General features: G+C 40.5%; 1 protein-coding gene across 1 annotated transcript in view; it reads right to left on the bottom strand.

Moving 5' to 3' along the window:
- Nucleotides 1-6398, bottom strand: part of oafb (OAF homolog b (Drosophila)) — a 32104-nt gene extending 25706 nt beyond the window's left edge. The window contains exon 1 of the mRNA XM_036525549.1: nucleotides 5629-6398. Within this exon, the coding sequence (XP_036381442.1) occupies nucleotides 5629-5859 (231 nt within the window). The 5' untranslated portion in view covers nucleotides 5860-6398. The remainder of the gene's footprint in view (nucleotides 1-5628) is intronic.
- Nucleotides 6399-16955: the final 10557 nt, after the last annotated feature.

Below are 16955 nucleotides of genomic sequence, written 5' to 3' on the forward strand. Positions count from 1 at the left end.
CTCAGTAAATGGTCTTGATTTGTCTGCTGCCTGATTTGTCACTGCCAGTTAGTGTCTCCATATTTTTATATTGACAGTAGGGTCAAGTATGAAAATATACAATATGACAGACACAGTACAGGATAACTACGTGCAGACCAGAACTAGCTAGTTACTTGCTGAATCAAGCTGAATTCTCCCAGAGTACAGGAATCTGCACCATGCTGTCATATGTAGCATATGATTGGACAGATTGTACAGAGATGACCAACAGGAGATTTCACAATGGAAAATTAGGTGTCCTGCCATTGATTTACAGTTAAAAAAAAAGGAACTACATTTTACAAGGGTTCTTTTAACAACATTGTAAGTCATGATCATTTTTACTTTTTACAGTAAAAGGGAGAGTGGTTTGTGACTGCAGCTTTAACCTGCAATTGGAGGGCTGGCTGTCTTAATGTCGGACACTGCATTGGCAATATTCTGCTAGGGACAGAGGAGAGTTGGTTGGCCAGAATTTCCTTGTTTCTCCCCTCTAATTAAGCATATTTTCTACAGCCACATACCCACCAGTTATTTTAGTGATACCTGAAGACCCCTACGTCACAGATGCACTTACCTATTGAGTCCCTGAACATTATGAATCAATTTTCAGTCGAGGACGCAAAATGGAAGCAAAATATAATGCTAACTTTTCCTCCAAGTTTAAAAAAAAAGATAAGTGTGTTCCTGCAAAACAATGCATTTCCTAAGCATGAGTACAAGCAGCTGCCATTCTATGGCAATTTGAACACAGAGGGCCTCCCACAAGCATTCCTGGGCAATTTATTCCACCCTCTGACATTTTTTCAGAGTCATTATTGGAGTTTCAGCATTTTTGCATCAAGCTACCTCCAATGCAGCCTAATTCAGGTTATTTCTTATTATCAAAATCTAATGAAGATAGCTAGGGCCCATCTTGATTCAACAATAGTTTGACACTGATGGCTCAGGATGCTTCAAAACTTCCTAAAAACCTCCACTGTTGAAAGATATTAGTTGATAGGTGCAAAAATGTGGTATTTCTGTGCTTGTTTTTTGAATGTGACACATATTCTGAGAGCGCTCTCTATATTCCTGGACTGTAACTCTCGATGCCCACTCATGTCACTAGAGCTGCAATGATTGATCTGGATGGGTTGAAGATTCAAAAAGCTTTTATAATTTCGAAGTGTTGGCAGAATCAATCAAAAGTCTGCTGTCTGGCTGGACAATTCCCTTGCTATAAAGCTAGCTAAACTACACCAATGATCAGTAGCCATCTAGCTCACCCTGTTTAGTGTATATACTACATGTTCAGTGAGTTAGCTGGGGCTAACTACAGTATATTTCACTGGGTATTTACTGCTGTATTAAAGCTTATAGCTAGATGACAGCAACATCCTAGGCAGGCTTAAATGTTTACTGACATTGTAAAATCAGAACAACTTCTCTGCTGGGAACCACTTTTCTAGAATGTTTTCTAGCGCTGCCCCCTAATAGTCGACCAAATGTTAGTCGATAAGAAGAGTCTTCGTCGAACAAGTCTTGATTGGTCGGTTAGTCACAGAAAAAACAACCCCTCAAACTCCATTTGGGAGCTGCGTCTTGTCGTCAAAAAGTTATGTCGGGCAGGAAATCCTCCAAAGTGTGGGATCATTTCGAGCATGTAAAGGACGACCCCAAGATGGTGACATGCAAACTCTGCATGCAAATACTCGCTTATCATTCATTGACTTATCAAACATGACTTGTCATCCAAAACCTGTAGGGGAGAGCCGGGACGAAAGTAACACGGCAATTTTCTCCAAGCCCATACTAGTCTGATATGCCAGACTGCGTCAGCATATACAGCATGTAACACTTACCAGAACCCCAAAAATGTGCGTGGATACATCATACAGAGTTATACCTGAGAAGCTGTTTTCGATCACAGAAAGAAAATTCACTCAAGCAGTATTTTTTTTTTTTTTTTTGAATGACAAGTTGTGTCTATTGTTTCATGTGTCATAGTCATGATCATTTGACAGATTAATTAGTACTTTAACACATCCTGAAGTTTGCCATGTCAGAATTTCTCAGTTTAGAAGCAAGTCAGGTTTAACTGTCAGGAGTCATTGTCGGGACGATTGTAACAGTTGTTTCTTTCGTCCCTCTACAATAACAACTATTATTATTTTATTATACCGAAGTCGTTCCACATTTGTACAAAATAGCACCTAGTATTGATAGAACACACACGTGAGTTGTTGATCACAACGAAAATTACTTTGTCTTTAACGTTATCTTTTAAAATGACATTTATCTGAAAAGTTTTACTTTCGTCCCGGCTCTCCCCTAAGTAGACTAACGTTATTATCCCTTTCGCACGTAACTTATTTTTATGCAATGTAGTGCACTATTGGATTACATGGTTCGTTATGTTTTCATTAGCATCATTAAGCTTCTCATAGTTTTCACTGCCACATTTGCTATATTTTTTAACGTTAAATCACTGTTTCCTCAAAGCTAAAATTAGCAAGAGTTTTTCCAATCTAGTGTTCTAATCGCACCGGTTTTAGCATACACGCTAAATGGCTAATCACATCGGTGTGACCGTACGCGCGAAAGGGTTATTCCATTATGCTAAATAATTAATGGCCTAATTAACATTACCAAATTGCTAAGTTAAGGCTATATGCAGCTAAATAAAAAATTGTCGTATGCGCTATTAGGCTTATCCAAGTGTTCATGGGGACTGGGGAAACTAAATTACCTCGCTTACTTCATGTTTAACTTCATGTTCTGTTTTTTATTTATAATTTGTTTTATAAGTTATTGTGTTGGTGTTACAAGTTCATAAGTTGTGTGATGTTATGTGTTGTGTGTTGAAATAAATTAACAAAATGTTCAGTCTCCTTGCTGGTTGTTCAGACATATTCAGAATCATTACCGCTTTTGCTGTTAAGATTGTGTCATTAACAGGCGGCTCGCTTTGTGCGTGCGCTTGTAAAATTTATATATAAAGGCTCTTTATTACGGTTTTGTATTCCTCTGTAACATAACACAGTGTTAACACTGTTACTTATGACATTCTTCCTCAGCCCTGGAACTCAAACCATTTTCTGATGCCCCCAAAAATATATAGGCTATTTAAATAATTAAATTAATGTCATAAACGTGTGACAACTAGTCGACTAATGGCTTGAACTAACGACTACTAGTCGACTAGGAAAATCTTTAGGCAGGGGCAGCCGTAATGGGGATGAGAACATGTGATATGTACTGCTCATTTACCAAGACTGAAATCTGCATAATGTTAGCTAATGATATTAAGCAAGTGACATTACTTTGATTCTGTGTAACACATAGAATGAGATGGACATTCCTGATTTTTTTTGGATCACCTGCTAACAGATTACTTTTACCTAACATGTTAACATTGTTAGAGTCCTTAGTAACAGTAGGAGAGCAGGAATCGATGACTACAGGAAGGCCATATATACATGAGCAATTAAACAACCATCTTGCAGCATTACAAGGCATCTAAACACCAAAGTTACACCATTCATTTGGGACAGCTGTGACTGTTCCATTGTATACCCCTACCAAAGCCATATAGGTCAAGCCATATAGGGAATGCATGGGCCGGTCCATGGAACAAAATGGACCTCCATCCTAGCAGGGTTGAAATTGTGAAGAGAATGTGACAGAAAATCAGCCCAAACTGAGCGATCCAACAGGAGGGAGTACACTGTGTGGTGACTCTAGGGGGGGGACGCTTTTTTTAAAATAAAAGCCAAAAAAATGGCCCTTTGGTGTGGAAGGTGAGTTGTGCTGAGCTCAAGTCTAGAGCTGACCAAAGAGCTATCCATTTCACGCTGCAGAAGAGTATTCTCTCAACATCTGGCCATCAGCTTTTCTCCGAATACAGCAATCACAGACACATGCCTTTCCACTGAGCCGAACCGCACATACCTCTGGAAGTGGCTGGTGTCCCGGGCGTCCTACAGCAGTGCACAGGCAAACGGAGGTGAGGCATGGACTGGCAGCAGCATCTTGCAAAATGTGGCTCTACCGTGCCAGTAACAACCACACCTGGCAGCGCCTGCAGCAGCCACCGTCCACCAGTGCCCAGCCCACAGGGTCATGAAGGTGATCCCAGGTATTGTGTGCAACACACAAACAGGTCAAGACTCTCTTCTCAGTACCCATCCCACTGTTTTCATACTGCAGAAATCTGTATTGTATTTGCCAAAGCATGACCTGTATTGTGCCAAAGCATGACGATCTCAGCAGCCTCAGTGTCCAGAGAGGCTGGAGAGGTGGGGGCGCAATCCCCAACCAATCATCGCAAAGACCTAAAAGATATTGCCAACTGCCACTTGATTTGGTATTCAGCAATCAAATACATGGACTGGAGATAAAGGCCCTCTGACAGATTGGCGTCCTGGCTTGGGGAGAGTACTTGTACACAAAGGTGCATGCCACAAAGGTCAGTATTAAGATCCTACACTACAAGCCATCTAGGTTAAAAACCACATTACTACTTAACAACTATAGCAGACACACCCCATACACTCCATACACATAGTTAGTCACTCTCACACACACACACACACACACAAATGCATGTGCTTCCGTGCACACAAACTCCAGACCAGCCTGTTTGTGTAACTGACACGACAACGACACTCAATGCACAATAGTGTGGTCTGTAGATCAGTATGCAGATCATTGGTCATGGAGGATTCAGTAGTTCTAAGCCCATATCATGGGATAAACTGTTCCAGTCAAAATCAGTTTTAATCCAGAGGCAATTATGTACACATATAGACGAGGAAGGAAACCATTTGACCCTCTGGGCAGGAGCTGCACATTCCTTGTCTAAGTAACACTCTCGATGAGATTATCAATAGAGATTGTGAGTAACAGAGCAATGCCCTGTGGGCCAACAGGTTCCACCATCTCCCCAGCACAAAGTACAATCCGCACTGAGTACAGTAGCACATTAGTCACTACGTGCATGTGGGTAGTTGTCATCATTTGAGTGTGGGTTTGCATAAAAAGAGAAAAGTCGCTTAAATATCGCAGATCTAAGAGAAGGTAACAGTGGTGTAACTACCTAGCAGCAGGAGGTTACGATACAGTCCTGCTTTACGGCTACATAAGTGTGATACAACATTTAAATGAAATTTTGATGCATATGATGTAAGGTATTTTGTGCGGTTGAACGTTTGGAACAGAAGAGTTTAAAAAGCAAGCTCCTTGGTCAGATTTAGGTCGACGTTGGCATTTCGGATCTTTAATGTTATGTTTCAGAATGGCAAGAAACTGAGCTGCACAGCTGTAGCCTCACATTAATGGCGTTGTCAGTCATTTAATTTTGGATCAAAACACAGGAGTACTCAACAGCACCCGCAAACACGTATAGCTAGCTAGGTAGCCAATTAATTACTAAGTAAGCAAATAGAGCACTACCACGAAACGATACTTCTTACAAACTAACCAGTAAATGCAAAAGGCGCGATGAAGTTAACTAGCTACCACGCATACAACGATCACATTAGTACTTTCACAGAGCACACCTCATCGGTAATGCACTGTCCGAACACGTCGCGTGAATATCAAACACAAGATCACACAACTCACCCGCTTGAAATCAGCAACGAAAGTGATCAGCGTGCCATCCCCTTGCTTAAACTCCACTGTGATGGAATCTTTTTCGCTGTCTGCTTCCAGGGTTTCCTCAGCTATCTGTCCATCAGATAAACGTACTCGCACCTTCAGCTCCGAGCAAACGCTGAACGATATTAAAAGTATGAGTGCCACGAGAACTCGATTACTCCGAACTGAAACCGGTAAAATCCACCTCGCAAACATTCCAGAAAAAAAACTCAGAAACGCACGCAAACCTGAAATAAACTCGAGTCTGAAAGGGCCAATGCTTCCAAAACTACTCTACAGAACACTACTGATAGCTAGCTAGACTACATGGGGTTTGGTTCGCTTGGCAAAGTTTTTCAGGCTACGTCTATAAATCCGTGATAATGTAATATCCGGGTGATTTCCAGGCTCCCATTATTTTAAGGCAACGCTAAAAGGGCATCATGCTGTAAAAGTTAAAGACTCGAATAAGTCTCATCGGCTGAAGTTGCGTCTTGTAATTGTGTAGGACTGCAACCTCAGTCTTTCACTCTGTCGCCGCTTGTTTACGAGGAAGCGATGAATTGTCTTAGCTAACGAAATCGCAGTTCCTTCTCTTCTCCGCAAGACTTTCCAACGTTAACTCACGCTGCCTTTTTAAGTCCAGTTCGCAAGCTACTGTATTTCTCCTTAGGTAGTTTTAGTACCCCCGCTGACTTTCTCATTTAGTCCCGTCACTTCCTCCGGGATCCAAACAGTGAACGCCACTTGCCAGACTTCCCCAAGTTTCAGGGACAGCGCTACGAATGGGAGCAAAACTCTTAAAGGAATATCACTCCCCCTTCCAAAAAGCACTCCCTTCCACCGTCGTTCTCTTTGATCTTTTGCACAAGGCTGACACTGATATTCTAATATTAGGAATGATGAAAATTAATACCGCCTCTATTCAACATTTCCGCCTTAGTTCTTTTTATCAGCAAATGTGTTTCTACCTGATGTACAAATCAATTGCATACTGCATTCGTGATTTTGACACGCATAGGCTACATCATGAGTGTATTAAGTGCAAAAATGCGATAGACAATTTAACTGCGTTATTGATCCTAAGGTGGGTTGTTTCTTTTGTTGTTAATAACTTAGAAAATAACTAAATATATTGCTGTGAGATTAGTGATAACTTGACTTACTTAAATAAATACACAATATAACTTGGCCTTCATAAATAAATGCACAATGAAATTTGTTGATTGCAGACATTTTCTCTATAACTACTGTCCTGTTATTCCTAATATTTCAAGGAAAATCAGTTTCCTTTATAATTATTCGTTGTTTACTTATGTGATTCCTGTAGTAACATTCTTGATTAGGTAGGGCATCCCCAAATAGCAAGGTTACATTGATTCAACATTGAATTCAGGTGGGCTTGTTTTGTGTCTGTTGTCAGGCAAGTGTGAGAAAGTTAGGTGAAAAGGGCACTGCAATAAGACTGAATCTGTGCTTGTACTATTAAACATTAATTCATTTTCAACAGTGTTCTGTATCACTTCGGCTGAGTGTTAGTGGGGCATAGTTACTCTGTTAACATAGAGTGACAAAGTTCTATGTATAAGTGAGGCATCAGTTTAGCAATTGAAAACAGTAGCTTTAACAGCCAGCTCTTTGTGTGTAACTACCCTTATAGGATGGGCTGGGGCTGGAATCTATGCACAGGGGCTGGTTGTAGTGGCAGTGAGAAGGTGGGGTGTACATGGGGTAAGAGCAGACAAAGACAAATTGGCACTACACCAGTTTTTTCCTTTTATTTATTTACATAGACACACAGAGCAAAGTTTTGTCAAAACATCTTTGATCTCTCAGGAAAAAGGAGTACAACCATCACATCAACTCCCACACTGACACAGCATTTGGTAAAAAGCATACCGTGGTCAATTAAACTCTGTGTACCTTCTCTTATACACAGGTCTTTAATTTCAATTTGTGAGAGAAGAGGAACAATTTTAAATCAGTCAGCATCATATGAATGATACCATACTTAGCCATGGGTAGTGTTGATGAGATCTAATGTGTTAGTGTCTTGGCAAGGACATGACATATAATAGAAGCTCTTGATCACCACTTGATCTCTATTTATTAACCTGATGTAGGGTTGATACCACAAGCTGGCATTTTTCAAGCTGGCATAAAAAATGCACGTCTCTACATTTCATTGTAGTGTGCTGACTCACGATTTCCAGAACATTGGGATTATTTGTTATGTTTTGCAACATCCTTGTTACCTTTATGAAAATAGTAAATAGTCATGCCCCCACAATAAATAAATAAATAAATAAATAAAAATGTGCTGGGAAGATGACAATCAATTATTTTCCAGCTACTAAGGATATGTGTTGCAAATCTGAATGTGACATTGGTGCTGCTTATATGTTGAAGCACGAGCCCTCTGTCCAGTATAGTATTGAAGATCAGTGTGAGTATAAATCAAAACACATCTTGTGCCCTTCTTGACTTCTATTCAGGTCTACTAGGCAGATGAAACCTACCATGGGCCATGAAACCTAGGGGAGACAAGATTCATTAACCCCAAAATGAGTAGAGCTACTGTGTATTATTATAGTGCTTTTTGGGTTCATAGTTATTTAGGTCATAGGAGCCAGTGATTGATACATGAACATGGCTCCACACAATATGGCTCATGAAGCCTCATATTCTCAGAGGTACAAAAAAACTGCTAGCACCAAATCATGCATGAGACATTCCTAACTCTTCACTTATGGTGATTGAAACATGAGTCTAGTTTTTTTTTTCAGTTTGTGCATTGTGACTGTACAACTTTCACTTTAAAAGATCCCTTGCTTCACATTTGACAACACTAACCATTAACTACTGCTGTAATAATAGATTTTTTTCTTGTTCTACAGCATTAAGATTTGTTACTTTGTGAACAGCATATTCAGAATTTGAAAGGATGCTCATAGCACAAATTCAGAGGTATATGCTGGTGGCCATACCTAAGACTTGCATGGCCCAATTATTGTTACATCATCAAGATGGTATCAAGCATGACACAACAACATTGAGTCAATGCAATTTTGTGAGTACATTTTGCTGGTTAAAATGAAAGGTCTGTTAGGGCAACACCATTGACCATGTTTATCACTCTATTTTATTATGACAATGGCTTCAAACATTCACATACATACATACATGCACACATGCACACACGCACACACACATTTAAGGGATAGCTTGAAGATTATTTGCAGCAATCAAATCCTTATCACAGATGTCAAATCACCTTTGAAGACAGTGACATTTATAAATCAGGGCACATCTGATTTCTTATCTCCTTCAGCTGATGAAATGCATGCTGGGTGTTGGCAGGTTTCTGAACCCAAATGAGAGGCCATACCCACTTCTGGGGCCAAGTGGCCAGTTGCTCCTCTGAAGGGGAAAGTAAACAGTGGCTTTGAACCTGAGCAAACACCACCAGCTGGGACTGTGGACTGGGCCAAGCAGAGGATAAACTCCAGGTGATGGGCACGCTAACACTGGCCAAATCACAAAAATATCCACTTCTTACTGTTCTTAAGGGCACACACAATCTCTCACTTGCATTATTTATGTATTGACAGCTCAAAAAAAATCATTGAATAAACTGTTTAGCTTTCATACAACAGAGCCAGGTGGCAGTATGCGCATGTGTGTTTGTTGAATCTATTGTTGTTTGCCAAAAGTTTATATTCTAATAATGACAACCAAAAATTACCATCTGCTCCATACAGATAATGACTTTAAATGATTTGTGTGTAGTGGCTTGAACTGCCCCAGCAATTAAAACAGAGTAAGGGGGTAGGTTGGAATACACCAACTAACGGGAAAATCATTTGTGATCATTACCGATATCTTACGTGGTAAACAAGCAAAACATTAAACAGAAAAGGTCTAGTTTCTGCTAGGCGGCCTGAAGTCGAACGAGCTTGTATTACCCACTTGGTTTTTGCAGACTTAGCAAGCGTGCGCGTCATTCTTTCCTTCTCCTTTAATTACTTTACTGCATTCTTGCGTTTTCAGTGTCGAGCTTGTTTATAGTTGCTTAGCTGGTCAATGCAGAGGTTATTCACTGAGCAGGCGGCGAAGGTTTATGATTAACCAAACCAAATCACGAAAGCTGCCATACTGAACACATGCAAGAGTAAAACTGCAGTTTCTGAAAACCAACGCACATCGACACGCCAGGGAGGAGGGCACTGTCATTTCTGGAGCAACGAAACACCTTCAGTCACTTCTCAGCACCATAAATGTGTTACGTTAACCTATGGGTCTTTGACTTTGAATAGACATCGGTGCGACCAAGTCTCTTGAGCCTGTCACCTGCTGTGCCCTGAATACAGGCTCCAGCCGTTCGCTGTTCTGTGAAGTAACAGGTCGGTGGAAAAGCAATCCCACCCCCTCTCCCGTTCCCTTAAAGCTGCAGTTCGTCACCCTGCCCCCTTACAACATGCCTTTGTTGTGTCACGCAGCATTTAACGAACGTTCAGCTAGCCCAACTACACAACGGCGTTGCATATTGTGCCTCGAAACCTGCAACTGAAAAAAAAGTGAACATAAACGGGAGATATCAAAGGCTTCTGCAAAGCGGGCCCTATTGCAGAGGTTATCTGCCCAATTTATGCCCAAATGCTTGTTTGGTCGCAGAGATGTTTTTGTTAATGCTGTGAATGCTGAAATAACTGCTTTGGCTCAGCAGCTGGAGGGTTGGTTCAAGGAGTACCTCCCCCAGTGATTTATGTCCTGATTAGTCACACAAAATGTATGTCCTGATCACTCAGTGACACTTGTTTTATTGCATGCTTGGATGTATGTAAAAATCAAGCTGACTGCTATGTTAATGGAGGTTCAGGTGGAGTGAGAGCAGAGAAGCTATAGTATATGGCTGTCTTTTTCCACACACTGTAAACATACCCATTTAGGATTTTGGCATTCTTACAATGACCATACATACAAAAGTGTGGTAATGGTAATTACATGTATAATTCCGAGATCATTATGATCATATGTTCATTATGATGTGATGGTTATGTGTTCTTGGAAAAACAGAAGTGAAATTTGTTAAGAGAATCTTATGTTGCAAATATTACCAAGGGCATAGCAGTAGATGGTAAGGCCCTGCTTTGTGTTGAGGTAATCAGATTGTTTTCATTCCTTATGCAAGACCTGGAAATTCACACCATGGTACCTTACTTCACTTGTAGTCATGGAGAGGCAAAAATTTGCTTTTTTAGTCATAACAGCTGCATATTTCTTCTCATCCATAACTTCTCATTCATTTTTCTCTTTGCTTATTTTCGGTTGCCTTTCCTGAAAAGGCACAAAGTGTGTGTGTGTGCATGTGTGCGTGCCTGTGTGTGTTTTATTTTGCAGAACTATGTTCTTGGACCAAATATATTAAGGCATGACTAATTCACAGAAAAGAGTGAGAATAAATGAGCATCCTGGAACCATGATCAGTGTTGGTGGTGAAAATGCACTGTTAATGAAAAAAGCCTGATCTTCAAAATGTCAGGAAAAGGTTAAGACTTTGGCAATTACTCTGGGTACAATTAATATACACATTGTTAAATTTTCTTGCTATAATGTAAGAAAGAGAGATTCAAGTTCACTGAAAATGAGGAAAACACAGCTACCTCACAGAAGAATGACATTATATACATGTAATTCCAATACAGGGCTCTCCTTGATTTCAGTATGTGCTTTTATTCTTATCAGTTGTAACTTCTTTATACAGTGAGTCTTTTGAATAGAATTCACATTGTATACTGGTGTGTCTCTTGTTAGATTGTGAATTATACTACATTTATTATACCTAACAAAATATGCAATAGTTATGGTAGAATAAAATTCCTGAGTGAATTGCAGATGCAAGATTTGTAACCACACAGTCTGATTGAGGTATTCCTTATCCAAATATTTACCAGGGGGACCTGTGGATCTGCAGACTCAAGAGCTGTTCTGTCCAAATGGAGCGTCACTCAGCACAGCTTGACTATTTGCCTTTCAACACAAAGAGCATGAAAATAAATCATTAAACCATAACAATGAATGGAACAATGCACATCATAACAAGAAAGATAAGCAAATGGACTAGAGCAATATCATAGAAAACATTTTGCTTACTCCCTATATAATGTCCCAATAATGTCTAAAGTGTTGTGTTATCCCCCCACCCCACCCCCCTACCTCCAAGATTCATTGTAAAAATAAGTTGTACAGGTTGTAATGAGTAAATAACAGTTGTTTCAAAGTAATTATAACTAACTGTCTATAACTAAAGCAATGACATACTCCCAGGGCAAGAAAAACTTACAGCTTTGTGCAGAGAAGGCAGCTGGATGAAGCTCTCTCTGGTTGAGAAAAGTTTGTTTTCCCCTTGATTGGGGGCAGTTGGGGGTGGGGCAGGTTGCCAGGTCTCCTTGTGCCTTGGTGAGGGCCTCTCTCTCCGAGGCATGGATGGGGAGGAACGCAAACCCCATGCTCACCCTTTGTGTCTTTGATTTACAGCAGCCTCCCAAGTGGTGTGTGTTAGGGGGGCTTCCTTAAGACCATGACCTGCTTAAACTTGGTATATCAGCTCAACACACAGGCCTGAAACACGTATATTTATCTTTTTTTGCTATCATAATTACAGCTTGCTTGGCCGAGTCTCTTATCAAGAGGCAAAGCACAATGTAATGATAGCTAGTGAGTCATATCATCTTATCAGACAATAAAGAATGCGGACATAGGCTCATTTTTGAGGCTGTGAAATGAAAAGAGACAAGAGATCAGAAGAATTACAGAAGTAAATGTTTCTGTTGATTGCAGTTTCAGGGTTTTTAAATAGTATTCTTAGGCCTGTTCAGCTGCTCCAAAAGGCCAGTCTGTGTGGAGGTACACAAGTTATGTTGCTCATGAGCCTGAGCTGTGAGCACAGCTGTGTAAGTCAGTTTAGGTAAACACATACAGTCACTGCACACAGCCAAATGACACAGTAACAGAGCAGGACAAGCATCAACGGGCCCACAAACAGTCACACCCCCGCCCCCGCCCCCCCCCCCGGCCCCTCCCCACTCCTCCTCTCTACCTCCCTAGATGAAGGTCACTTCTTTACATAACTGGGACTTGTAGAAACTCCATGAGTTGCCCAGCTCCTGAGTAATTTTGCTAAGCCCTTCATTTCTGTCTTTAGTTTGGGCTGTGACATAACAATATCAACAGTCCCTTGAAATGTCATTATCTTGTAAGTATAGATAGGAGAGTCAGGCTTCATGAACTCCATGATAGGTGGATATGCACTGTCAATCTGTTATTCATTTGAATGAGTGAAAGGACTGCTTTCTGCAGCAAAAATAGTGTTCATGGAGTAATAAATAGGAATAATAGGAGTTCATGAAGTGTCTCTGTCCCATCACTGCTTGTTAGTGTAGGTACAGGTGCTTGCTTGTTAGCTGTGATTTTGGATAAATTGTTATCTCTGTATTGCTCTTATTCTTGCATCATTAAGTTCTCTGCAGGTATTTAAATTATATCTATTTATTCATTTTCTATTATTTTTATGAAATCCTGTCATAATTTTGCAATAATATTTTCAATTATGTGCTCTGCACATTGTTCTGTGGCAATTTTATTGTAAATTTTGATTCACTATATAAAATTTGTTTCATTGCATTGTCAAAAAGAGCCAGAACCTTTGATAATTTTATGAATGCATAGACAATGTTGTGGATTCATTAGGTTCATTCGGCATGAGTTTGACTTAAGCCAAAGAGAAAAGACCCTGGTGTCACATGCCTGTGTTTAAAGCAGGGACAGGACAAAGACATTTTCTTGTGTTGACAAGCACATGTTTCAGGGTTTGCCAGGACCTCAAGGGGAAAAAACATCCTCATTGGAACAGACTAGCATTTTGTGGATAGGAGGCATATATGGAAATCATTGACAGAAGTAGTCTGGATGTGACACTGCAGTTAGTGTGGTGTAGTGGTTGAGGAGCTGGGCTTGTAACCAGAGGATGGCAGTTGAACTCCCAGGCTGGAGTTCTGCTACTGTACCCTTAAGTGAAACATTTCACCATCAATGAAATCCTCAGCTGTATAAATTGATAATATATCACAGCGAGGATAAATGCAATGTAATGATTTGGGATCAGGAGATGAGTCCTTTTCACTGCAGTTTGGATCTGGGATCTTGAGATGAGTGCTTTTCATTGCAGTTGGTTTGCGGGGACCTCAGGGAGCAGATTTTGGTATTGGTTAATGATTTGCTCGGTTGCTGATTCTTCCGTGACCTGCTAATGACCGCTGCGTGTCTGGGAGCCTCATCCCCATATCTTGTTCCTAGACTCTCTGGAGTCCATGCAGATGTACCATTTGGCTGCAGGGGACACGTGTCAGCGGAGGAGGGGAAGATGGGCATAGCGCCCACAGCCTGCATGCAGTGGAAAAAAGAAATCTCATCCCCTGACATGTACTGAGGAGGTGTTTATGACAGGAACACACAGGGCTGTCACATGGCTCACAGACAAGAAGTCATAGCTGCGGTCTCAGTAAACAGTGCTGCAGCACCCATCCATCCAGCTCAACTGCCTTTTCCTCATTCTCTGTCCAAGTCTACTAAGGAGTACTGGCTAAAATAGGAAAAGGTGGTAAGATATTTACAGCTCAGCTCTGCTTATCTGTGTGTTCAGTAAGTGATAGAACTGTTGCCCTTGACAATAAGAAGCCCCCACAACCTCTGATCCACCCCTCTGTTGCCAAGAATTTTGTGATTCCAAGATGAAAAGAACAGGCAGAAAGCAAATTTTGTACGACTGTAATTAAAACTTGAAATGCTTTGCTTTCACATTTCACCAATGCTTAGAATAAAAAAAAACTGTGAATTTGGTAGGAGTTGTCTGCTTAACCCCACAAGTAAGGACTTGGCTCCTGTAATGTGGTATAAGTCAGTGGTTAATCTTTATTTCAGACAGATGCTGTGAGAGGAGGGATGGGGGCGGTAGCGCAGTCTTGGTCTTATTTATATAACCAGTCCAGTTGGATCTATGATTCGGTCGAATTCCAGTAGTTGGTAAATCCCTTCGTCTGATTCCAGGCTGATGGACAGAGCTCCTGCCCTCTGACACAGAGGGGGAGGTGTGGCTGCAGACTGCAGCCTTGCATGGAGGAGCAGAGGGAGAGGTATGGCTGCAGGCCACAAAGCACAGCTGAGCTGACATCCAGGAGCATGGGCTTGTCTGGTGGGGGTGGAGTGGGGTGAAGACTGGCGGAGATCTCCATCCTCAGCTTGCTGTCAGGGAGCTCTGGCTGACGTGGCAGAGCAGTGTATCCCTAGGCCTGCTAGTGCTTTTATTGAGGATGTGTGCGAGTGTATGTGTGTGTGTCTGCTTTTTGGATCAGCAGACATAGGCTGGAATTAAATCTCCTTCAGCAGCATTGCGGTTTGCCCTTAACTTTGAATAGCAAATCTAAGCAAGTGTTCCTTTGATGCTGTTTTACATAGCATTATGAATTCAGCAATTACTGACATGGACAAGAATAAGTGTGGTATAACTACAAAAAGGAACACTTGCTTAAATTTGCTATTCAAAGTTAAGGACAAACCACAGTGCTGTTGGACTGAAGTATAACTAAATCCACTTTCCTTCCTAGAGGAATTACCCTTTACATTTGTACGTTGAATGTGATTATTTTTATACTACTTCAATAATGTTTATTAAGACCTGTTACTGCATGACCTGACCTAAAAATTAAGGCTGAATTTAATGTGTAAGTAAAACCTTAATATTAATGCAAGTCCACAAAGAAGACCATCTGTTGGAATTCACCAAATAGGAAACCACACAAACAGTTTGTGAAGAAAGGGCAGCATGATGTTATTTAGTGGGTTCTTTGTGTTGTCGGGCATTACTGATGATTCATTCCTGTCACTGTTAAGATCAAGGTATCCATTAGACATCAGGAAAGAAAATTATGTTATATATGTTATATGTTAAATTATGTTATAATGTTGTGTTTGGAGAATATGGAGCTTCAGTTACGCACAGTAAAGTTTCTGGGTGAAAAAGAAAATGCAAATTAAAAAGACATGAAGAGCAGGGAGACCAAGCTGTGGTGAACAGGACCATTTCATAACCACTGATTTGGATTCATTGGTCAGATTGTGTTTGTGTTTTGTTATATCAGCCCAATCTGACTGCCTGTACATACATACGCCAATGACACCCATAGCATACACAGTGACAGCAAAGCAACACCTCCTGCTGGACAAAGTAAGAACATGAAAAACAAATACAATAAGGACACAAAATTACATCCCCACATCAAACAAGTGAATATATCTTTGCTGACATACAATATAGCTTTCAGGTAATGTTATTAACAAGCCATGGTGCCTATATACTGAAGGATGAGCAATGTGGTGATGCCGTAGGCATGATGTCTGAGGCCAGTATTAAAGAATGGTCAGAATGCTGCATAGCATCTAACAGCTCCTGTTTATTTTTTTATCTTCCCCTCTGTGTTTCTCATGCAGAATCCATGAGGTACATGTGCAGTAAATACACAAGTTGTCACAAGAGTCATTTCAGGAATATAGAAGTAACATGCCTTCCACACCAATGGGTCCTGGGCTAACAGTAAATTTCCTTGACATTATAGTCAATGCTATACTCTACACCACCCCTGCTGACTTCTTCCCTTGTGTGCAATTGCCCAGCATGGTTCAGTGTCTGTCCTGTCACTTGGTTATTTTTACTCCACCAGAATAAAAATACATTCAAATCCACACAGATAATCTGCTGACTGGACAATCAGGTAGTGTGCTACACAATATGAACATGGAAACACTATGCAACAATTGAACCTGAAAAATTGTTGCAGGTGAACACTGGTTTTGAAGACATTTAAGGCAAGTGGGTTTTATAATCACTGCTGCAGGGCTGCAGGCTTGAAACCCAGGTTAAGCACAACAGTTGTATGCTTGAGAAGGGCACGTCATTTGAATTATTTCAGTAAATATCCAGCTGTTTAAAATGCATAAAATGCAAAATATTGCTGATGTAGGTTATTTTTGATACAGGCCTGTTCACAGTTCTGTTAATTGTTTGGGATATATATTCAGCAATGTATGCATACCATGTACATATTGGATTTTTTTCTGCTTATATTTAAAGCATATTACATGTATAACAAATGTATGTATAATGTTATACTTTACTCTTATGTATTTGTTCCCAAATAATGATTTTTCTACCAGAAAACACAAGGGTTTTTGTTACTTCTCACAGTTATTCTCATTCC

Source organism: Megalops cyprinoides, chromosome 3 (assembly GCF_013368585.1).
Source record: "Megalops cyprinoides isolate fMegCyp1 chromosome 3, fMegCyp1.pri, whole genome shotgun sequence".
In the NCBI taxonomy this organism is placed as follows: Eukaryota; Metazoa; Chordata; class Actinopteri; order Elopiformes; family Megalopidae; genus Megalops; species Megalops cyprinoides.